This window comes from Adiantum capillus-veneris, chromosome 22 (genome assembly GCF_014529385.1).
Source record: "Adiantum capillus-veneris isolate H3 chromosome 22, ASM1452938v2, whole genome shotgun sequence".
In the NCBI taxonomy this organism is placed as follows: Eukaryota; Viridiplantae; Streptophyta; class Polypodiopsida; order Polypodiales; family Pteridaceae; genus Adiantum; species Adiantum capillus-veneris.
The window spans coordinates 99,707,039-99,731,398 of NC_140952.1; the positions used below are offsets into that span (position 1 = coordinate 99,707,039).

Genomic DNA, 24,360 nt, shown 5'->3' on the forward strand with positions numbered 1-24,360 from the left:
CTCTTGCGTTCTAGTTCGCATACCATAACTAGGTGGTGCCCCTATCTTGTTTGGGTTTGGTTGTGGGTTTGTTGTTGTGTTGTGCTTGTGGTTGCCCCAGCCCCAATTGAGCAGCACGGGAGCCTTGAGGGGTGTTTAGAGGTCGCCTCTCTTGTTGCCCGCCCTGGACCACCTCAGTGTCCTATATGTTGTTGACGACAATGCATGTAGGTGATGGACGTCGCACCTCCCCCCTTCTGTGGCGTATATGGTTTTTTTCTTTAGTTTGGCTTTGTTGTCAAGGGTGGCTCCCTTCTCAGTCGATGTACTGTCGCTCTGTTGGGATGTGCTCTTATAATGTGTTTGTTGGTCGCCATGGCTCGGTCTGAGCATGATTTTACAGTGTAAATTATTTGGCTTTGATTAATTTACTTCACTCACAATTGTGAGTTCGGGGGGGGGGGGGGGGGGGGGGGGGGAAAGGTTTGCAAGAATAGTCTTTTAAGGGTTGTTGGTGGTAGTTGATGGGACAATAGACAAACAACAATGAAAAGTCACATGCTTTCAAGGGTTAGGATTTGAAATCATGTAGGGAAAAGATGATACCATAAGGAATCCTAATGCTAACCTAATTTTTTTATAGATACCAAAATTCAAAGTAGGAAAGAAGGAATGAAAATGGAAAGATTTGCAAGAACAGTCTTAGGTTGTTGGGGGTAGTTGATGGGACAATAGATAGACAACTGAAGAGTAACATCACATGATTTCACATTCACAAAAGTGTGACATTGTTGTCAACTATAATTTGTTTTCATGACTTGACTATCATTAGTAGTTAACTATTTAGTTATCATTAGCTACTTGTTGCTAGAGCTAGTCAGTTAAGTCCATTCTCTAGTCCATTCTATATCTCACTCTCAGTCTCTATTTTATTGTATCAGTCTCAATCTTTGTTGTATAGCATCAAGTATAAATATATTGAAGTCGCTCGATCCAATTATTGTGATTTCGGTGTCAATTACCTTATTCTCTTGTCCTGGGGTCCAATGTATTTCAACCGATTGAAATTATAAAATCTTAGCTAGATTTTGAGCTTGCCTTTAAGAAAACGGGGAAATTTACACAAGTTTTAGTGTAATTGCCAACAAAAGCATCAAATTTTGACCTAAAAACCGGGAGAAATCCAAGTTTGCCCTTATTTTCACCGATTAGGGGAAATATATTTTTCTAGCCCTACTCTTGTCTTCAATATAGTGTTGTGATCTAGCATCTAATTTAATCACTATAAATGCGAGCTCAACTAACTACCTCACACTGGAAACTTGCAATCCACCTTTGTGGAGGTGAGTTGCATATTAGATTTAGCAACCACCACCATACCATAAAAAATCTTCTCATTCTCACATTCACTAAACATCCTATCACACTTCATCACTCTACCTATTGTTGATGTGGTTTGTGGGTGGTGGGCACATGCATCCAAGTGCAATGTTGCTTGGGTGGGAAAATTGTGCCAAGGCCATGGACACAATTGTACTTTGTTTGTTTGAGCTAGATTGGTAATCCTTTTTTGGGGGGGAGGGGCAAAACTCACAATCGTGAGTGGATTATATTAACAACCCAAAGGAATTACAATTACTAGTCATGCTCGTGTCGAGCCATGACATCTTCCAACCATCAATACATTAGCTAACAAGGGGGCCACCCCATGGCACCATATGGTTCCGATATTATTGCAGTCACAACCTTGCTCCACTCTTTAGAGTTCCTTTGTTTCCCAATGGCTATAATCGCTTCCTTGCTTTCTCGAATGATCTCCAAGAATCTAGCTGATTCAATGATGTTCTCAAATAGCCAATAATTCATGACCTTTCGAACCTGTTTGAAGCAACAAAACCAGACAATTTGTGTACTAATTAGCAGTGGTTGGCTCATGAACACCTTCCCACCCAAGAAGAGATCGTTCTTGCATAACTCAATCTTCCATGTCTTTTGAACCCACTTGCATGTCTTTCCTGCCAGGCCATAGATCCCCCGGCAATCCTTGAAAATGTGGGGGAAGTTCTCACTTGCTAGTCTGCATTGTGGGCATCTTTATGGACCAATCTTTCTAGCTAGGACCTTCACCCCACTTGGCAGGGCCCCCCATAGTACCTTCCACACAAAGACCTTCATCCTAAGCGGCCATTATGGGCACCAGGTGTTCTTAGCAACAGTCACCCGTCTTGTCTCCGGCCATTGTTTGCCCCACTGCTTGTTCAGGGAGGAGAACCAATCCAGCGAGAACATGAGGATGATGTACACCTCCTTGTTGCTTGGTTTATGGAAGTGTCTGTCCATGGGCCACTGCCATGCTTTCCAATCAAAACTAAACTCACACGTCGGTAGGCAGCAACAACTGATAAGCCATTCTAAGACTCTATTTACTAGCAATCTTTCAATCCCATTGAGTTGGAACTAGGACACTAGTTGGTCTGATCCTTTCAAGTCACTACTACTGTAGTCCCAAAACTGGCCCAGTCGTTGTAGTCCTTTGTTGTTCATCTTCCTAGCCACCTCCCTCCAAGTCGGATTCAATAAGATGCTTCCCGCATTAGACACCCATGGGGACGAATGAGACATCAAGTTGTGAAAGTATCTAGTTACCTCTCCCCATTCTAAGGCCTCAGCGGCTCTGTTTGCTTTCGGGCAAGCTCGCCATTTAAGCCCCCAAGCTTCATGCTAAACCACTGAGGGTCAAGTAGCTTGTCGTGCAGATCTAGCCCATTCCACTGGCACAATTTGGCATTGTCCATCATGGCCTTTGTCATAATAGGCCAAGCTTGATCTTGATTCGTGATTGCAACCACAAACTTGGCACTCTGGGCCTTCACGTGAGACTCGGGTTAATTATTACGAGGCCGCCTTGCTCCACTGGTCTCGCTATTGCCTTCCAACTTGCCCACTGCCAAGGTAGAGAGTCTTTATTAATTGTTGTTTTTCCAGAGGAATCTTTTTATCGATTTTAAGAACTCCTTCTACTTGCATTGGGCTATCTTAAGCAGTAGGCCAGAGATTGGTAATCCTACATGATAAGTCTCTTATCAATGTTTTTGGAAGAAGTATAGTACTTTTGAGTAGGCACGTCATTTAAAAAATTTCTTGATGCAGCTTAAAGATTGAACCCATCTTCTTATGGAAAAATTGTTAAAGGACGTTAAAGGAAGTTCTGATACCTTGAAAAACCAACCTTTCACAAAGCTTGAAAAGTGAATCCTTCAGGTAGGCCCAACCAATTTTTTTTGAGCCGCTTATTAAGGGGAATCTCATTGGATTCCCTTTTGGATTTAAGAGAAAAAGGTGGCACTCGGTGAGAGTTGAGGGGGAAAAGTAGAGGAGGGGCACGTGTTGGATTGTTCAAGATTTTCTCATCTTTATTTCTCTTTGGCAATGATCCGTTTCTGAGCGCTTAGCACATAATTTGTCACAAATTACCTAGCAAAAAAAAGCATGAAGCAATTCATCTCCAAAACCTGTATAACCAACTCAATTTCTAGCTTTAACATCTTGTATTTGATAGACAATCATTCTTGTTGTATGAAAAGCTACAACTTTTTTTAATTTGGGAAGTATTTAATCTCACAAGGGTGTTTGGGGAATTTTTGAAATTTGAAGGGTATTTCTAGAATTTCCACAAATTAGAGAGGTATTTTGGTAGTTTTCGCTACATTCTGCACAACAGAATCGGCTTGAGCTTGGCAGAGGCCGGGAGAAACGTGAAGAGGCAAAATAGTCGGCTGCAGGGCAGCGATGCTTTGGATGGGAAGGGTCTCTCTCTCTCTCTCTCTCTCTCTCTCTCTCTCTCTCTCGCGGAAGCCCTTAGTGCAGCACACCATCTGCCACGTCGACAGAGGATTCCCCCTTGGATGCCTACCTTCAATTCTGCCTGTGAACTGGCACACCAGTGATAAAACCCAGAGCATGCAACATTGACGAGTATGCTGATCAAGCAGGAAAAGCGAGGAGGATGGATGGGGTGGCGAGGGAATTGCTCTCTCTCTCTCTCTCTCTCTCTCTCTCTCTCTGTGTGTGTGTGTGTGTGTGTGTGTGTTCGCGCGCGCATGCGTATGCACATGCGTGTGTGTGTGTCCAGGGACTGAGTTGTAAAGAAAATGTATGCTCTCTTTCTCTGCAAATGTCTTGCTGGTTCAGGTGCGCAAGCACCCAATGTGCCACCTCTCATTCTGCTTTTGTCGGGACCTGTGTGGTCAAAGCGGAAGGGCTTCACACGAAAATGCAGAGAGAGAGGAGGCGACCTTTGCATACGGCAACCATGGCGAGGGCGTTTGCGCAGAGGCGTGATGGCGTTAGCAGCTCTCGTTTTCCCCATGGTATCTCATGGACAAATTAATGAATTTTTAGAAGAATAGACCGAGTATGTGACTCTAAGTTCGCAAGCATGTCAAAATTAGAGGGTATCTACTAAGATTCTTAAACACCTTGGAGGGGAAAAAGGCGCAGCTGTTAGGGGGGGGGGGGGGGTGCTGTTGCCGTGCGTCAGGACTGCCCTGAGCGAGGGGGAGATTTTTGGTGGGGGCGATGCGCCAGAGGAGGCCTCAAAGCGGTCAGGACCTCTCAAATGCAGACAGCGATACGATATCATGAGCTCATGATCTCTCTCTCTCTCTCTCTCTCTCTCTCTCTCTCTCTCTCTGCCCAGTCAAGAGTAGCCATGCATGCAATCTCTGCAACAGTGTAGAGACATTCGTCACCTGCGGGAATGTCAGTTTTTGCTTGGTGGAGAGAAAGAGAGAGGGAGATGGACATGACGGGCAATGGCGAGATAGTTTGAATGCGATCGCTGCTAGCCTTGCAAGCGAGAGGGGGGCAAGTCTGCGTGAGGAAACCATGGCGATGGTAGCTGGAGATGCGCAGGACGACGATGGCGACAACCTTCAAGTTTTGCTTTTGATTTGGTGGATTCGCAAGGAATCTACATCGCTAATTAATTAATTGCAGCACGATAGACCCAGAATAGACCGATTAGTAGCGTAGTAATATGCCTTTGATATTGCATCTATGCTTTTAGCTTGTATCTATGCCTTCTCCCTCCACAGCTTATCCTATTGCAACAGCTAATAGTTTTAGTTAATTAACTTTCTCTTGTAAGAAACTTTTCGTTTAAGCTTTCTCCCCATCGATCAAGCCTCTCGTTTTCGTCCTTTTGCCACCACTTCCCGGTGTTGCAAAGGTTTCAACGTGGCTTTAGCATGGAATATCTATCACAACAGGTTGAAGTTGTAGAGGCTATTACAATGGCGATTACATCAAGTCTGATTAAAAAGCAACAGGCCATGCAAGCTAAGATTACACTAGTATTTGAATTCGGTGGGAGAGTCCCGGATAGGTACGAGCTGACTCAATGGCTTCAGGGACCGCAAATTCTTGGACATGGATGTGCAATTGAATATACCTTGTATCTAACCAAGGGTTTTTGTTTGGTAGAAATCTCCAATGTCTTGAAGATCCTGAATAAAGCCCCCTCTTTTTTAATAGGAATATTGTCTTTGTGGTGCCATGGGAGCCCGTGTTTGTCTTGGCAGAATCCCTTCAAGGGTTTCATCCAGTCTGGGGCAAGTTTGGGGGATTGCTTGGCTGGCTCTGGGATAATATCAGGATGCTTGCCAATTAACTGGGCACCCCCTTGTTTGTTCCTAGCAAGAGAGGTCTAGGTAGTGACAAAAGAGGGATACTCCGATAGAAGGGGAGTGGCTAATGGTTGGGGATTTCAAGATGGTAGAGAAGAGTAAGGATAGAATAGGTTCCTCGAGTTTGCTATCTAGCACTAAAAAATCTAAATGGTTGAGCTTGTGTGAGAAGTGGGCTATGATTGATTTGTAGGAGGTGGGCCCCTGGAACAGTATGCCTAGGTTTACCTACACAAGTCTCCAGTATGTCCGACCTGCCTCCAGGATTGACAGATGACAAAAAAATTATTTCGGATCACATGCCCCTACCACATACAACTCAAGAAAGCACTAGGGGAGCGGTAGACCCTGAAAGGGGAGAAAAAGCTTCTTATAACAGGGTCACACCTATTCAAAGACCGTCTTTTTAGAAGCCTCGCCAAGGAAGCATTGGGTAAGCTCAAGAAAGATGTGGATCTCAATAAACTTAAGGCTTAGGATCTATGTCCTCGAAGCATTCAAAAAATGATCAAAAGCTCACGCCCTCATATTAAAAAAGACAGTGAGGCACACCTCAAGCATCTCACAGTGGAGGTGGCTTTGCTAACCTCAAGAAAGGTTGTTGGGCTAGCTACTAAGAATGAGCACAAGCGGTGGCTTGAAGCTAAATAGAACCTGGCTAATGAACAACTTGAGGAAATCAAGAAGGCAATATTGCTCTCCAAAAAGACTTTCCTTCAACCAGAAGCCTGTAATCAAGCACATTTTTTTAGGGCTTTGAAATTCAAGAAGAGTCGGGGACGCATCCACTCACTTCATGATGAGAAAGGGACTACAGTTCAAAACCAAGATGAGATGGCTAGTCTAATGTTGAACTATCTAAGCCAGATTATTGGCTAGCTAGAGATCTAATCCCAAGAAGTTGATGAAGCCAGAGCAACTTTGCTTGAGAGCGTCGAGAAGAAGGTTCCCCAATCAAAAGCCAACCGGCTGGAAGGGGCATTCTCCGGAGACAAATATTCACTAGCATTGCAAGCTCTTGGCAAGGAAAAGTCCCCCGGTTGGGATCGTATGACGGTTGAATTCTTTAGAGAATCTTGGGATGATCTCAAGGTCCCATTTACGTGGTTAGCTAACCAAGCCATTATCAAAGGGTCGTTGGATGCAAGTGTGAAGAGAGGGCTCATCAAACCCATCCCCAAACAAGTATGTTTCTCTCAACTTAAGCATTGACGACCTATTACAATGATGTGAGTAGCTTACAAAATTATTTCCAAGGTAGTAGCTCTCAGACTAGCCCCCCTATTGAACATGATCATCTCTCCCCATCAGCATGGGTTCATTAAAGGAAGATCCATTTATGACAACATCTTGACAACAATGGTGGGCACTGAATATGCAACATCTACCAAGCAAGAGTTCATTTTGCTATAGCTTGAACTTGATAAGTCTTATGATAGAATAACATGGCCATAGATAGAAACTATCATGGAAACTTTGGGCTTTGGGCCTTGCTTGTGTCGCCTCATTTGCACATCGGGGACTAGTAGCCATTCAGAGCTCTTGTTTAATGATATAAGTGTGGGCTCCTTTGAGGTCAAAAGGTCTATTAAGCAGGCCCTTGGCCCCCTTCTTTTCACCATCGGATCATATCCTCTCATCACAATGCTCAAAGCCAGTGCTATGTGAGGGGAGTTACAAGGGTTGACTTTACGTGGTAATGACTAGCTCCTGGCAAAACTGTTTGCAGACAATTCACTTCTCTTTTTAAAGGCGTGCCCCCAGGTTCTCAGGAAAGCTCTGGTGATTGTGCAAACGTTTGTCGTGGCCTTGGGTTCCAAATCTAATATTGAGAAGTCAAGGTTGATCTCCCTGTCAAAAAACGACTCCTTCAACCCTTTTGATTGGTCAAGTGAGATTGTCTCTAAAGGGAATATCTTCAGGCACTTGGGGCCCCTTTGGGGTGGATGTAACTCACAAACAAAGATTTCAGTGGGTCCTTGAAAAAGTCAAAACAAAAATGGTAGTGGCCGGATGGAAGACTGTGGCCAGACTCAACCATCTTCATTGCATCACCTAGTCACAAGGAACACAAAGATTGTATTGTACCAGGTCTCTCTTGATGGGAGAATCTATAATACAAATGCCTTTTAGAGGGGGGATCAACTCCAAGTAAATCCAATCCTCAATTATTGTCATGTTCTCTAATACTCTCTCTTGCAAAAGTATTGTTCATGCCAAGTTAATTAAGTACTATGTTTATGTTGCTACCATGAATTAAGTTCACCCTCTATGTCTCAAAGTAATCTCACAAAAATGTTCACTCTAATTCTTTTAATTCTGCTATTCTTAAGGTTCATAGGCCATTTCCATTACATTGATATCAAAGCATTTGGTTTCTCTTTTCTTGCTTAAGAAGAGAGGTCCTTAAGTAGCCTATTAATGGTTGATTTTGTTAATTATATTAGGGTGAGTGGAACTGGGATCTATTATCGGTTTTGTTGAGCCCACTATGTGGGATATGGTGCACACCTTGGGAGCTTTGGTCTTAATAATGGGATCTTTTTAGACTTGCCTAAAGCTTTACCATTATTGAGCCATAAGAAGTTTGAAAGGAGATAGCCCTAGGAAATTTTGCAATATTAGACCCACTCCACTATTCTCTATAATTAACCAATTCTAGCCGTGGGTGTAGATACTTAAGTGTTGATTTTCAAAGGCTAAGAGGAGTAGCAACTAAGATTTGCCAAAGAATACACTAAGTAAACACATAAGTATAATTAGCATCACTGACAATAACCAAGAGAGTAGAATGAACATTGATAACTTTGATTTTACACATGAAGGTGCTAATGATGATGCCCCCATGTTTGTCAATTATCTTGTTACTAGGTTGCAGCAAGTTATGGGCAACCCTGCTTTGCAAGACAAAGTTACTCAACAACTTTGTGCTTATGGGATTTCCCTTCCTCTCCAAGAGGAGAGAGAGCTTAGGAGGCCTCTTGATGAGACCCCCAAAAGAAGACTATCTCCCATACGAGAGGAGGAGTCCAAAGAACAAGAAAGTAATGCTGAATAAGTTCCTCTGAAGATGTGGATCCATGAAGATGGTGGTCTAGATGATCACCAACTCCTCCCAAGAGGAAATGGTCAACACACAGTCCTTCTCCTCGTCAATCCAAAAGGAAAGAGAGGAAACAAAGAAAGAAGAGGTCAAGAAAGAGGTCACCCTCTTCTCCTTCTTCTAAAACTTCCTCCTCTTTCGATGAAAGCTATGGCTATTCTCCTAGAGAATACAAGAGGGGAGGACATCGCAAATCATACCCTGCATGGCGAAGGTCACAAAAGCTCAAGAAGTTCAAAGAGGGAGGAAAGAGTATCTCTTTTCTCACCTATGATGGCACCTTTGGTGCCACCGACAAAGTATAGGCTTTCATCTAGCAATTTGATGCGGCCTTTGGAGACGAGGGCTTCATGGAGTCCTCCAAGCTACGCCATGTAGCTATGTACTTTCAAAAATCGGCTCGTCAATGGTGGGCTAGCCTTTGTGGCAACAACAAAGCCCCAAAGACATGGAAAACTCTACGAGTTTCCATCATGAAGCAATTCCTTGCAAGCAATGCAGAGGACAAACTACTTACCGAATGGGCAGTTTGAAGATTCTCTCCCATGAGTCTATTCACAAATATGTGGACAAGTTTTGGGATTTACATCTCAAGGCTACTGTCTTCCAAGCGATAAACTTTGATGAGCGAAAGCAACAATTTTGTGCGGGATTACCTAAAGCAATGGCCGAGTATGACAGCTCACAACGGCCTGGTTCTATCACTGAAGTAATCCACCACACCATGGTTGCTTCATGCATCAATTTCCAACAAGGGGCTAGACGGAATGTCAAGCCCATGGAAAACAAAGACAAAAGTGATGCAAAGGGGAAGACCAATGCCCAAAATTCTTCCAAGGCAAGTCCAATAACAACAACAACAACAACAACACTCGGTCCAAGGAGAAGGGAGTTTACAAAGGTAAAAACAAACTCTCTCCTGAGAGCTTGAAGCTTTTCGCAAGGACCATAATTGTTTTAAGTGTGGGAAGCAAGGAAACAAGAGAAATGCCTGCAGTGAACTCCTAGAGCTTCCATCATTGAGGCTCCAAAAGAGGATGCTCATTGCAAAAGATCACCTCTCTCCTATGCTTGGGGAAAGGTAAGGGAACATGATGCCTTCATCTTGTTTGACCCTGGCTCTACTCACAACTTCATATCAACAGAGTTGGCCACCAAGTTGGACATTTAAGCTTTTGAGATGAGAGATACTATAACTGTTGACACAGCTTTCAAGGGACAGCAAGCCTCCGTTACTCCCTTGATTGGGAAGTTGAGGCTTCATGCCCAAAGCTACATCGACAAAGAAGACTTTTTCATCTCTCCTCTCCAATATGAGGATGCTATCCTAGGGGCACCATGGTTAAACCGCATGGCTGCCAACATGAAGTTCCCTAAAAGGAGAATCTACTTTACCTATAGGGGAAAGAGAAGGTATATAGATTCTAATGAGTCTGGTCGTACTATACCACTTGTAAATTCATCGGCTTTTGATAAGTCAATGAAAAGCTCACTTTCTGCGTACATGATTTTTGTCAAAGAATCGACTAATGATGCTAATGATTTATCAAATGAAAATGGTAGGAATCAAGAAGAGTTAGACTTTTCTACTTTTCTAAATGGATTCCAAGATGTTTTCATCGATGATATCCCTATGGAGTTACCTCCAAAACGAGGGGATGATGGCCATTGAATTGAGCTCCTACTAGGAAGCTCACCACCTAACAAGCCTCCTTATTGAGTTTTCCAATCTCAACAAGAGGAGACCATGAGGCAAGTACAAGATTGGAGACAAAGGGATGGTGAGGCCTAGCTCCTCTTCCTTTTTTTCTCCATTCCTTTTAGTGAAAAAGGAAGATGGTACATACCGTATGTGTGTGGACTATCAAGCACTAAACCAAATCACTATCAAAAACAGATTTCTCGTGCCTTGGGTAGAAGATATGTATGATAAGCTACAAGGCTCTACCTACTTTAGTAGGATTGACCTACTAAAATGCGGTCTTGGGTTCAATACAGATGAACGGGTCTTGGGCATTTATAAGAAAGAGCTTTTAGCTGTTCTACATGTCCTAGACACATGGAAGCACTATTTATTGGGGACTCCATTCATTTTACGAACAGACCACCAAAGTCTCAAGTACTTCATGACGCAAACCAAGATTTCTGACAAACAAATGAGGTGGACAAATTTTCTTTCGCAATTTTATTTTCATATTGCTCACATTGCTGGTAAGCACAATCAAGTTATGTGTTACCCACCTTCTTCATGAGAAAGTCATGTATGAATCCCATGCTCCTTCCTATGCGGGGCATAGAGGCATTCAACCTACTCTTCGAGGAGTAGAGACGTACCTCTATTGGCCTACCATGAAAGTGGACATACAAGAGTATGTTTCAAAATGTGTATATCCATGGATTTTACCTTTGGATTACCCAAGTCTATCCATGGGAATACGGAAAAATGGACAATAGTCGATAGGTTTAGTAGGCAATCACACTTTATTCCTGTCAAAAAGACTATGAAGGCACACCAAATGACAATCCTCTTCATATCTAAGATTTTCAAACACCGTGGATTACCAACATCCATCATGTCAGATAGAGATCCTAGAATGACCAGTAATTTTTAGTAGAAAGGTCTCTTTGAAAATCTAGGTACAAGATTGAATTTCTCTTCGGCTTATCACCCACAAATGGATGGCCACAGTGAGATAGCCTATCTTACGATAATCTACTAAATTAAGACTTATGTTACAGAAGTAGATCAACACTCACAATGAGAAGTACTTACCCCTTGTAGAGTATGCATACAATAATACTGTCCACACTACTACGGGAAAAGCACCTTTTGAGATCATAGAGGGAAGACCTAAAAGTCCCTTGCTACTTAAAGTACATGGGAAGATCTTCACTGCTGATGAGTATAGTCGTGACCTACAAGATTTTTTTCAAAAGGTTAAGGAGGCTATATCAATCTCTCAACCAAGGCAAAAAGCTGTGCTGACAAGCACAGAAGGGCCTTAACATTCAAAGAAAATGATTGGTTCTTACTTAAGTTTCCCAAGGCTCGATTGATTAAACGACGGGCAAAAATCCTATGGGCCATCAAAAGTATTATGCTGAACTAGCAAAAAGATACTATGGTCCTTTTCAAATCTTGAAGCCAATCAATGACATGACTTATCAACTCAAGTTGCCCAACCATTGGCTCATACACAATGCTTTTCATGTGAGCCTACTTAATCCCTACAAAGGAAGGCCACCAAGAGAACCAATTATTGAAGACCCTCCAAAAATTGAAGACCAAGAAGAGGTGCTACAACCCAAAGCTATCCTTCGGCACGAAGACATGGTACTACAACATGGTAAGATTATCCGAAGGTATCTTATTAAGTTCAAAAATTATCCTTTTGAACATGCTAGATGAATGCAATAAAGCTTAAGTATAGTATGAACCTTGTCAATGCTTACAATGCTACACTAGAGTAAGCAAATGTAAATGCTTTCTAAATGAACAATGTTTTTTTCTTATAAGACTAATCCTCTTTTGTGCAAAAATTTTAAATAGTATGCATGCTTAGAATCCTGTTTGTGATGACAACGTCACCCAAACACCAAGTAGAATTTGTCTCTCTACTTTGGGAGTATGATATGGACTAAAGAGCATACATGCTTGCAGTAGCTACGTCTCCCAAGCACCAACTGGACTAGTCATCCATTCTGGAATGATGTCGTAGGGTGAAAAGGGATCCTTTACCTACTAAGGAATGTAGACTAATGACTAAGACTTTATCTCTTCTACCTTATAGTCAAGGACAACTATGATTTCAAGAGATAGGTAATGTCAAAAAATCTAATATCTAACCAATCCAAACGATTTTCTCATATTAAACTAATCATTTAATGTGCGATAATAAACGGGAGCAAGGTTTAGAATATAGACATGTGATTATGGATCTGTCTCAACACGGGGCCAATGTTAAAGGGGTCCAAATGAGAGATGGTCTGTTAAAGAGCAATGCTGTCTAATGGAACTTAAAGACCTTAGGGTTAGCTTCATTAAAGACCTCCAAAATTTAGTGTTAAAAAGTCCTTTGACCTTAGGCAAGCTATGGCTGACCTTGAGGTGGGAATCCTACACAAGCATGAGGTGCTTGTCGTGCTTGCTAACTAAGGTGCTTAAGGTGTTTGTGGGAGCCTTGCCCAAGCTTGAGGTTCTTCTCAAGCTTAAATGACTAAGGTTCTTGAAGTGTTCAATTCAAACATGATCTCTTAAGAGGCATAAACGATTTTCATGCTTAAATGACTAAGGTGCTTGAAATGTTCAATTCAAACATGATATCTTAAGAGGCATAAAAGACACATGTCAAGATCCTCCCCATGTGGACCTCATGATGTGCTTAAATCCTATTGGATAGGCTTTAAAGGGTCCAATGAGAATTTAGATGTACAAAAATATATAATTAAGTTCTTTCTCTCAAAGAGGAAAAAGAGGACACATGTCCAAATGATATAATTAAATAATACAAAAGAGAGAGAGAGAGAGGGGTGGACCAAGCATGAGAGGGGGGTATACTCCCCCCCCCCCCCCCCCACACACACACACTTTCATTGTGTGAAGTGCAAAGTGCAAGAGCTCGATCTCCTTCTCTAAGCTTGTTGAGAAGTTGAGAGCCTACACCAACACTCTTGGCTATGGAATGCAAATCCAACCAAGAGTCATGCTTCAATGTTTAAGCTTGCCATCTTCTTCATCTTCATTAATATGCTATTATGCTATGCTAAGCAAGAAGAGTGATGATAAGTGAGGAACTATTTCTTTCTCCTACAAGTGATTCTTCTTCCTCTTCCCTACCCTCATTCCCCGCTGGCTCTCTCCACCTTCGAAGGTGTTTGAGGCCTTGGGACTGAGGCTTGTGATAGTAATGTTTTTTGCAAAGTTTATGTTATTGTCGTGATGCATGAAGCTTTCCATCTTCATTGCATCACCTAGGAGGGCAAGATGCAAATGGTTATCAAAAAACCTAAAGATTTTGCCCTCCTCTCTAAAGATTTAAAAATTACAAAAGACAAGAAAACTCTTCCTAGATATGGAGATTCTGTTGTTGATTCTAGCTGCAATTCTCTAGCTTGAGATGCAAGAACTGCATGGCATCGATCGTCTGCATAGAATCGTTCCCAAGAAGCTTTGGATCAAGGAGCCATTTCAGCAAGCTAGATATGGCTATGGAGGGGGGAAACAACAACAATTGCTTGCTAGGAGATAGATTTTAACGAAGAAGAAGATTCTTGCTTAACTTAATGGAATGCATTGTAAAATAAATCATACCTCTTAACAGGATGACGTAGAGCCTTTTTCTGTGGCGGTACTTGAGAAGCTTGACAGCGACGGTTGAGAATTAGCTAAGGTATTATCACCAACAATACACTTAGAGAATGATATACTTTTACAACCAACATAAAAAATCCATCAATATGTTGTGTGTTTGTGTGTGCATGCATGCATGCATGCGTGTGTGTGTGTGTGTGTGTGTGTGTGTGTGTGTGTGTGTGTGTGAGAGAGAGAGAGAGAGAGAGAGAGCACAATACAATACACCCGCAACAGTCGAGCTACCTTCATTCAGGGATACTAAGCGGAAAAACCACGACACAAATGTACTTTCGAGTCCATACGTCCAAAATCAACCCTCTAGCCCCCAGTTCCATGCATATCTTCCACCTTAAAAAAACACCCTTCCACGGCAAATCTTCATTGGCCAAAGCCATGTTAGCAAAATTCCGCCCCTTAAGCCCTACCTTAATGGAAGTGTCAACAAAAACACTTGCTGTGAGGACAAAACATTTCTACGACATAAAGTCGACATCCCGCACAAGCAAAAATTTTGCTTGTCACCCAACATACTGTAAAAGTAACTTATTACTTTATTAAGTGTGGACTTCTTTCCACCTACCTCTATTCCCTAATTCCCACATGGACCCCTTCCACCTATGTAAGTCTCAACATGTGTCTATTCCCACCAACCTATAACTCACATGTGATGGATAATCCTCACTCCCTCAACTTGTATATATATCCCATTAGCTGCCCTCATTTGTAACAGGGTGTTCTTTCTCCATTCAAGTGCAATCTATTGTCATTGCTCTATTTCTATCTTGCACTCGCTTATGTCTTGACATTAGCATATTAAATTAATAGTGATATTAATCAAATTTAAGTTAATCTCTAAGTTCTCACATGGTATCAGAGCTCTAGAACTTAAGATTAGTTTTTCTAATTAGTGCTAAGAGAATTCCATCTCTCTAGCCCACACTCAAAGCCTCACTCTCCATTATTTTTAAGGAATCCGGAACCTCGAAAGATGGCCGAGTTAGCTTCTTCATCTTCTCCATCCGCCTACAAGCCCCGCTACATTATCAACAAGCTTAACGGCACAAACTACCAAGTGTGGAAGATTCGGATGGAACTCTACCTCACTCAGCTGCAACTTTGGCATGTCACGTCAGGAGTCGAAGAGCAACCTGACCACCCCGAAGACCCCGAAGACAAAGATTCAACATACTTCATCGACACCTATAATACTTGGCATAGTAGAAACAATAGTGCCAAGATGGAGCTCATTCTTCGTTGCCAAGATCGGCAAGTCCAAATGGTGAAAAGCTAACTACTGCTAGCGCCATTTGGAAGTTCTTTGAGAAGAACTATGAGCACACTGACCTCGTCTACCAAGTTTCCCTTATTAAGAAATTGGTAAACACTACCATGCAAGAGGGTCAGTCATCCTCCAAGTTTTTGGAGACGTGGCAAATACTTCTAGATGAAGTACTTATCTCAAGGTTTGCCATCCCTAAAAAGCTTCAAAGTATGCTCTTATTGGCTTCTCTAACTGCATCATGGAGAGCCTTTATCACTACACAAGCCACCACCGGCTAACTTGCAGCTACAAAATCTTGTAGCCAAGATCCATTAGGAGGAAACGCTTCGCGACCACACTAGCAGCTCATAGAAGTCCACAGCACTTGTCACTATGACAAGAAACTCACGCCCTTACAACAGCAAGAAGCCTCAACATTCGGCCCCTCCTCGACAACACAATAATTCTGGAAGAAAGTCACAATTTCAAAGCCACCACAATCACCAAACTTCAAAGAAATGCACCAACTGTCATCGCTTTGGACACCTCACAAAGGACTGTCAGCAACCATGCAATCAAGGTAATCGTCCTATCTCTCACCCTAATCTATATCCTTCTTACCCTCAAGGGGGGACACGCCATGGCTAGCCATCTCCTTTTATTTATGGTCAAGCTCATTATGCTGACATATCTACTTATGATAGCCCATCTTATCCTTTGCAAGTATATGCCACCACTATAGCTACTTCATATCCCAATATCTGGCTACTTGATATGGGCGCCACCCATCATATGACATATCACCTACACTGGCTATCCAACATCACTCATCTAGAATACCCTCTAGAAGTATGCCTCGGTGATAACAACATCCAGCTCGCCAAAGCCTATGGAGATGTTGTCATTAACCTACCTAATGGCCTACACACGACTATTTCTCACTTATATTATGTCCCTGGTCTCAAGAAAAATCTCATCTCTGTGAGCGAGCTAACCGACAACGGCATCATCAGTAAATTCATGCGAGAATGCTGCCACATTTTGGCACTAAACAAAGATGGTCAATATGTCACACTTTTGGTCCCCAAAACTGGGCGTCTTTATCCATAGGGTGACTCATCGCCTGCACATGCATCTGCATCATCCATAAAAACACAAGAAAACACACTCAAATGGCATTATAGACTAGGACATATTTCTCAATATGTTTTGCACCAACTCACTCATCGCCAACTTGCACTAGGTCTTCCCAAGCACCTCACTCACATCACACTTTGTGAGGGCTGCATTCTTGCTAAAGCACATCATGTCCCATTCCCCACTGCATCATCACGAGCCATTGCACCTCTCGACCTCATCCACTCTGATGTTTGTGGCCCATTGCCCGTCAACTCCCTCTTTGGCAATAAGTATATGCTTACTTTTATACATGATTTCTCAAAATACACAACTACTTACTACATGGCCAAGAAATCCTCAACCTTCTCTCATTTTTGCACATTCAAGGCATTAGTTGAGACTAAACATGGCTGCCACATTAAAACTCTCCGCACAGATCATGGTGAGGAATACACTTCTCATGCATTCAAAGATCTATGTCTTTCTGCTGGTATTCGACATGAATTCTCCATCACCAACCACCCACAAAAAAACGGTCTTGCCGAGTGCAAGAATCACACACTATTTGAAGCTGCTCGTGCCATGCTTCTTCAAGCTGGCCTCCCAGACACCTATTGGGAAGAAGCTACCGCCACTGCGTGCTACATTCAACACCGCATTCCATCCACCTGCAATCCTACTACTACACCCTACACCCTCTGGCACGATCACCCACCTCATCTTGGCCACCTTCCCATCTTTGGAAGCATTGCATACCCACTTGTGATGCAACCTTTATCAAAACTATCACAACGTGCTCAACGCACAACTTTTGTCGGCTATGGTGATCGCTTTGGCATCAAGGCATACCGCCACTGCGTGCTACATTCAAAACCGCATTCCATCCACCTGCAATCCTACTACTACACCCTACACCCTCTGGCACGGTCACCCACCTCATCTTGGCCACCTTCGCATCTTTGGAAGCATTGCATACCCACTTGTGGTGCAACCTTTATCAAAACTATCACAACGTGCTCAACGCACAACTTTTGTCGGCTATGGTGATCACTTTGGCATCAAGGCATACCGCCTCTATATCCCAGATCATCACAAGTTTATCTTTGCCCGCACCGTCGTCTTTGATGAAGAATTCATCAAACTCAGGCAAATCTTCTCCACCATCACACCCTACATTCTCATCACCAGTCCACTCTTCTCATCAATCTTTGTTGACGGCCTCACCCACACACACACCCATGAAAATTTCCCACCCTTCTAGGCACAATCTTGAGCCTCCCTTCACCATCCAAAGGCCTTTCCTCATCGCCCATCCACCTCCTCATGTCTCGCATTCTCATGCACAACCAATCGGCAACACTTCTGCACCACCTCTTGCACCCATCTCCTCACAGTTGACACCATCACCAACACCGTCCGTCCCAACTGCCGCTACTTCCATCACACCGCAAACACTCGGTGCTCCACCTCGTGAGGTCCCATCACCTTCGCTACCGGTCTCACCTTCACAATTGCCATCTTTTTTCTGAAACTCCCACGAAGCCTTGCCAGTTACTCCCATCCCAGCAGACGTCAACGAAGTCGAGCCCCATAGCTCTACTTCTGCCACCTCGCCATCGTAACACACTTCGGCTATACACTTGGACCAAGCCGCCTCTAGCTCGCATGGCCGCACCCGCTCTCTTCACGAGATCTATGAAGCCACCAATTTCTTTGTTGTCCTCAGTGATGAAATGATTCTTGAACATCCACCAGAGCCTCTTGAAGATGCCCTTCCCCTCTCTGTTCTCGATGCCCTCGCTTCTAGCGAGAGTAAGGAGTGGCATGCCACCATATTGGATGAACTCCAAGCCCTCAAAGAAGCTAACACTTGGGAGCTTGTGCCGCCTCCTAAGAATCATAACATTGCCTCTTGCAAATGGCTATTAAAGAAGAAATACCACCCCAACGGCTCAGTTGATCACTACAAGGCATGCCTTGTCGCTCGCAGCTTTACTCAACAACAAGGTGTGGATTACTTAGACACCTATTCGCCAGTACTGAGTATGACTGCATTTCGGCTTCTTATTGCACTTGCTGCTAAGTTCAATCTTCTTTTACATCATCTTGATATAAAAAATGCATTCTTACATGGCTTGCTCCAAGAGCTCATCTATATGCTACAACCTCCTCATTTTGAAGACCCTCACCACCCTGATTATGTATGTAAATTGCATAAGCCCATTTATGGCTTAAAACAGTCTGCACGAGAGTGGTACATCCGCATGCACCACTACTTGCTCAAATGTGGCTGGGAACGTCTTATAGCAGACTACAATATCTACATATGGCAGACCTCTAAAGGCATGACTATCTTAGGCCTCTTTGTGGATGACATTCCTCTTCTTGGCACATCAGAGTACATGTTGCTACAAGCAATTGATTGCATCTCTCATGAATTCCCAGTAACTGACAAAGGATCTATGACTTATTTTCTCGGCATTGAAGTCATAAGAGATCTAGCAGGTAAATTTATTCAATTATCCCAATCCAAATACATTGAAGAACTCCTCCTCTTCTATGGTATGTCTACTTCAACCCCTGAGTTTACCCCTTTGCCTGTTAAGCACAAGCTTGCTCCCGAATTTCATGATTACACTCACACTGATGCACTCTACTGCCCATTCTTTCATTTCCCAAAATTCTACGGACAATTACGTTATCTTATCTCTTGCATCCGTTTCGATCTTTGCTACACATGCCATATCCTCTCTCGCTCTATGTCAAAGCCCTGTAAAGTGCACAAGCAAGCTGCAAAGCGCACCCTTCGCTACTTACGCACCACTCAACACTATGCCCTCACTTACTATTACGACCCCTCTAGCCCCATCTCTATTTCAGGATATGTTGATGCCAACTAGGTTGACGATGACCCTCGATGTTTTTCTACAGGGGGCTATGTATTCACTTTGGCTGGTGGTCCTATCTCTTGGCAAGCCAAAAGACAATCTTCTATTGCAAGTTCTTCTACTGAAGCGGAATACGTTGCTGCTGCTCTTGCCTCCCGCGAGGCTCTTTGGATCTCTGAATTGATCAACGAATTGAAGCTACCATTCAATATCTCTACTGATCCAATCACTCTTTTTTTTGATAATCAGTCTACCATCGCACTTACAGAATCACCTTCCTTCTCATCCAACCTCAAACACATTAAGATAAGCTTTCATCTCTTGAAAGAATTAGTCGTAAATAGCTTCATCAAGCTAGTGTATGTTCCATTTGCAGAAAATTGCGCAGACTTTCTCACCAAGTCTGTGCCCGTCACTAAACAAACAACCTCATCTCGTAATTTGAGTTTGATCCCTGTTGGATGAACTTCTCATTGAGGGGGGATGGCATGTATCTACGAAATGGCTACTTCACAAAGCTTTTTGTTCATCAATCTCAATGCGTTACAACGAGAAGGGCCACCCTTAAGGGAGGATGTAAAAATAACTTATTATTTTATTAAGTGTGGACTTCTTTTCACCTACCTCTATTCCCTAATTCCCACATGGACCCCTTCCACCTATGTAAGTCTCAACATGTGTCTATTCCCACCAACCTATAATTCACATGTGATGGATAATCCTCACTCCCTTTACTTGTATATATATCCCATTGCTGTCCTCATTTGTAACAGGGTGTTCTTTCTCCATTCAAGTGCAATCTATTGTCATTGCTCTATTTCTATCTTGTACTTTCATATGTTTTGACATTAGCATATTAATTAATAGTGATATTAATCACATTTAAGTTAATCTTTTAAGTTCTCACACATACTACCGATCACTGCAGGAGCTTCTGTTTTCGTTATGCGTGAGGAATGGCCCCTCCGGCTTACAGAAACGGGATGTTCTTACTCATTTGCGTGTTTGCCTTCTTCATACGACTGCTGGTGTCTCTTCATTCTTACTCAGGTAGGCATCGACATTCTGCAAGCATGTTCTTGTTTTTTTCGTCGAGTAAGATGTGTTCAATGCTAATGCTGTGTGTGTTTTAAGGTGCTCAAACGCCCCCCCATTTTCGTCGAGTAAGATGTGTTCAATGCTAATGCTGTGTGTGTTTTAAGGTGCTCAAACGCCCCCCCATTTTGGAGATTATGAAGCACAACGACATTGGATGGAGATAACTCTGCATACGCCAGTCCAAGAGTGGTATGTCAACACTTCTCACAATGACCTGGGTTATTGGGGTCTGGATTATCCTCCGCTTACTGCGTACCAGAGCTTCTTTCACGGCCTTGCACTCAATGCTCTTGAGCCAGACTCTGTTGCCTTGCATACATCCCGTGGCTATGAGACCCCCAGCAGGTATAATGCCACAGTCTATCTCATTTTGTTTTGGATAATAAATGTTCCGATCTTCTAGGATCTGTGGGGTTGCTATGCTTGTTGCTCGGTGTGTCTTTCTCCGCGATGGTTGTTATGTGATGTCTCCTTGAGAAGGTTTACAAGGTCAATGATGGGCGTGTTGTTATGTGTCTAACTTGTTAAGGTAACAACATGAGAGATACGGAGTGGTTGAACCAAATCGAGACTTTGTTATCTACACAGACGCATGAAGATCACTCTAGAAAAGATAGAAAGTTTGTATTCAAGGAATCCAAAATGTTTCACGATTGTCAGTCATGTCAATCATATTTGCATGCTCATTCCTTGGCAAGACCCAGTCACAACAAAAGCACTCGCATGATTTCCCATCAAGCATTGATATTCCCTTTGTGGTTTGCCACAATTGATAGTTTTAGGTCGAAAAGTCAAGTTTAGATTGCATTTTTGGCACGTACTTGGTGAAAGGTTTGGCACTCCATGTCACGTGACACGTCCAACCCTATGTATCTGTGGACAAGCTACATCATGATCAGGGTTCAGTCAGTCCAGTCAGTTTAGATTAGAAGTGATCTGACACTTTTGTGAGTCTATTCGTAGACCGTGCATGCCCAGACACTTAGTGTAGATGCGTATCCTCTGATTGCACACAGTATGATCATAAGCATTCCCATCATAATCCATTAGAATCAGTCAGGGGAATTTTCCAGTGCATTTAGCCTATTTTTTCTATTTTTGACATTTTTCACTTATTAATTTAAGTGACTTTCCAACAAAAGTAGGTAGGGCAATTTTGCTAAGTTTGTATATAAGTAAACTAGAGCTAGCACTATTTGGCAGAAGAGGCAACATGAGCCAAGCTCAGCAGGCCACTTCTCATCAAGACCTTGGTGGACTTCCCTCCAAGCAAGAAGCAAGATTCCCCTGCAAGATCCCCTCCAGTGTAGCGTTTCATACCCAGGCAATCTCATCCAATTAGGAATATTCAGTGGTTGACACATCACAATGCAACACAAATGCTTACATATGCGTGTTACAAGACATAGAAACATAAAGTTGCCGATGAACACTCCTCCCGAATCAACCTTCGGCTGCGCGCTCGCTGCTGCTTGCACCTCCACCCCTGCGCCATCGCTGCCCTCCCTCCCCCCCCATCGCTGCCCCCCCCCCCCCCCCCCCTTCGCTGCCCCTCCCCCCCTCCGCTGCCCTTGCGTTGCCCCCACCCCCCCTTGCCTGTTCTCTCGCGCGCGGCAACCCAGCCCATCCCCCCCTGCTGCACGCTGCCCCCCCCCCCCCCCCCCCCCCCCCCGCTGCCTTCTCGCGCTGCCACCCTCCGCCCGCTGCCCTCTCGAGCTGCCGCCCCCCTGTCCGCCTTATCCGCTGCCGCCCGCTGTCCTCTCGCGGTGCCACCCGCTGCCCTCATCCGCTGCTTTTTCCAGCCCCCCCCCCCCCTCGCTCCGGTCTTTGCTCACAAAATCTCCCTCCTCGCCGTTCTCTTCTCTCTCCGCCTCTTTCCCGAAGATTCTCTGCATTTGGCTCTGGCAGCGCTGTTCTTTGGACAGTGCTCGGCGCGATCTGTTGGCAGAGTTTTTTCTCCTTCCGCTTCTCCGCCACAACAGTAGACACAGATGGAGGCTCCAGCTCCGCCACAGAGGGACTCGTCCGAAGCCCTCTCGCCCGACCCCGCTGAGCCCACCATTCGACTTGCTCTTTCACCGACAGAGCAAGCGAGCCTAGCCGTAGAGGTTGAGCGCTTGCAGGCAACTTCTGTCATCTGCAAGATTCTCGGCACCCGACCCAGCAGAGGAGAGCAGCGTGACCTTCTCCAGGCTCGTCTTCTCGCAGAGGTGGGCAAGATCTTGGACGTACAGATACTCGGATGAGGTTTCTATCAGATTGAGTTTGAGACCTCCGAGATGGCGTCCAAGGTCATCGCCATGAGTCCATTGACCATCCGAGCAGCACGAGCCCACTTTCGACAGTGGAGACATGGTTTCGCCCTACTTCGGATGTTCTGGTAGAGGAGGCAGACATCCCCATCTCCGTCTGCTTTCCGGGTTTACGGAGGGAGTACTTACCACTTTTGTCCAGGATAGGCTCAGCCATTGGGACTGTCCTGGAGACCTCGCATGGCAGCCTCAGTAGCTGCCAAGGCGGCTGACATTCCCTCAGTTCGCGTTCTGGTTAGGGACACTCACACGCTCCCAAGGTTGTAAGGTACGTAGTATTCGGTACGTGTTCGGTACGTACTGTACGTTGTACCGTATGGATTGGGCCATAAGGTACGTAAAATTCGTAGTATATTTTTTAAAAGCTAAAAATACAAAGAATTTCAAATTTATATACAACCTATCTAGTTTAAAAACACTGCACAATACTTAAACATAGCCACAACTTTCAAAAAACACTTAAAATCACCCCACAGGTTAAGTAACCACTAGATAACTCTGCAACACAATTAACGCACACTTCCAAGTTGAATACAAAACTTACAATCTTTCGCGAGGTCAGGACTCTAGAGTGCCTCCTTGCAGACTCCAAACACAAAGAGAAGGAGGGAGGGAGGGAGAAAGAACCTTATCGGTGGCGGCAAATCCTTCCTTGGTCTCTGTGCAGAGACTCTGTTCTACTCTCTGATTCTCTGTTGTGATAATAACTAGTATAGGATAGGTGGACTTATTAAAGGCCTCGCCCACCTAATCCAACCACGGGGAATAGGCACTGTTGGCGATTTTTTTTTTCCAGAGGTTTATTTTTTCAGAGGTTTTTTTTTTTAAAAAAAAAAAATTTTGTGTACGTACGGAATCGTACGGTGCGTACGGATACCGTACGGACGTACCGTACGGTACGGAACCATACCGTACGTACGTACGGAAACAACCTTGCACGCTCCCGAAGGTCATTCTTTTGCCTCGGGTGAGTGGGGGTTGGTTTAGACAGAGTGTGGAGTATTCGGGCCTCCCGAACCAGTGCTTCATTTGTCGACAGATGGGCCATCTTGCGAAGGCCTGTCCACGGAGAAGGCCTCAACCTACACCACAAACTCAGCCCCAACCTGCAAGGGCTGGCCAACAGCCACAGACAGAGACACAACGCACACATGCAGAGCCACCCTCTGAGCCTGGGACTCCAGCGGAGGAGGGATGGTAGCAGGTCCGTGGTCGATGACGGCAGGGGCCACAGCGACAGCCTGGCACTCAGAGTGGTCCTCAGGCGCCTACCCAGCAGCTGTGAGTTCCCACGGGGAACTGGTTCGGTCCTCTTGAGCAGGATGAGGTCCCTGCTCCAGCCCCCACCCCAGCTTCACCCTCGATAGCCCTTCCCCTCCTAGAGTTCCCCCCCTCCTCATCATCCTCCCCCCTACCTCCTGCTCTTGTCGCCTCTTCCCCCCGCCCCTCTACCTCTGCTGCTCCCCCCCGCCCCTCTTCTCCACCTCTTCCCCCTGCTCCTACTCCCCCTCCTCCCGCTCTAGTTCCACAGTCGACCCAGGGGGCAGGGCCTTCTCCGGT

General features: G+C 44.2%; 2 protein-coding genes across 2 annotated transcripts in view; one reads left to right on the forward strand and one right to left on the reverse strand.

The window, feature by feature from the left end:
• Window positions 1–17,838: 17,838 nt before the first annotated feature.
• LOC147429901 (uncharacterized) lies at window positions 17,839–18,279 on the reverse strand. The gene is made up of 2 exons (XM_086494886.1): window positions 18,249–18,279; window positions 17,839–18,182 (listed from the first exon to the last, which is right to left on the reverse strand). Exon 2 carries the CDS (start codon window positions 18,061–18,063, stop codon window positions 17,839–17,841), a length of 225 nt encoding a protein of 74 aa, XP_086351012.1. The 5' UTR covers window positions 18,064–18,182; window positions 18,249–18,279.
• Window positions 18,280–20,289: 2,010 nt separating this feature from the next.
• The window catches only part of LOC147429902 (ALG6, ALG8 glycosyltransferase family), a 33,540-nt gene continuing 29,469 nt past the window's right edge, over window positions 20,290–24,360 (forward strand). The window contains exons 1-2 of the mRNA XM_086496098.1: window positions 20,290–20,440; window positions 20,593–20,833. Of these exons, the coding sequence (XP_086352224.1) occupies window positions 20,347–20,440; window positions 20,593–20,833 (335 nt within the window). The 5' untranslated portion in view covers window positions 20,290–20,346. The remainder of the gene's footprint in view (window positions 20,441–20,592; window positions 20,834–24,360) is intronic.

Excerpts from the sequence above, each read along its gene's own strand:
- LOC147429901 (XM_086494886.1), bottom strand. The coding sequence starts at position 18,063 with ATGGGAGTAACTGGCAAGGCTTCGTGGGAGTTTCAGAAAAAAGATGGC.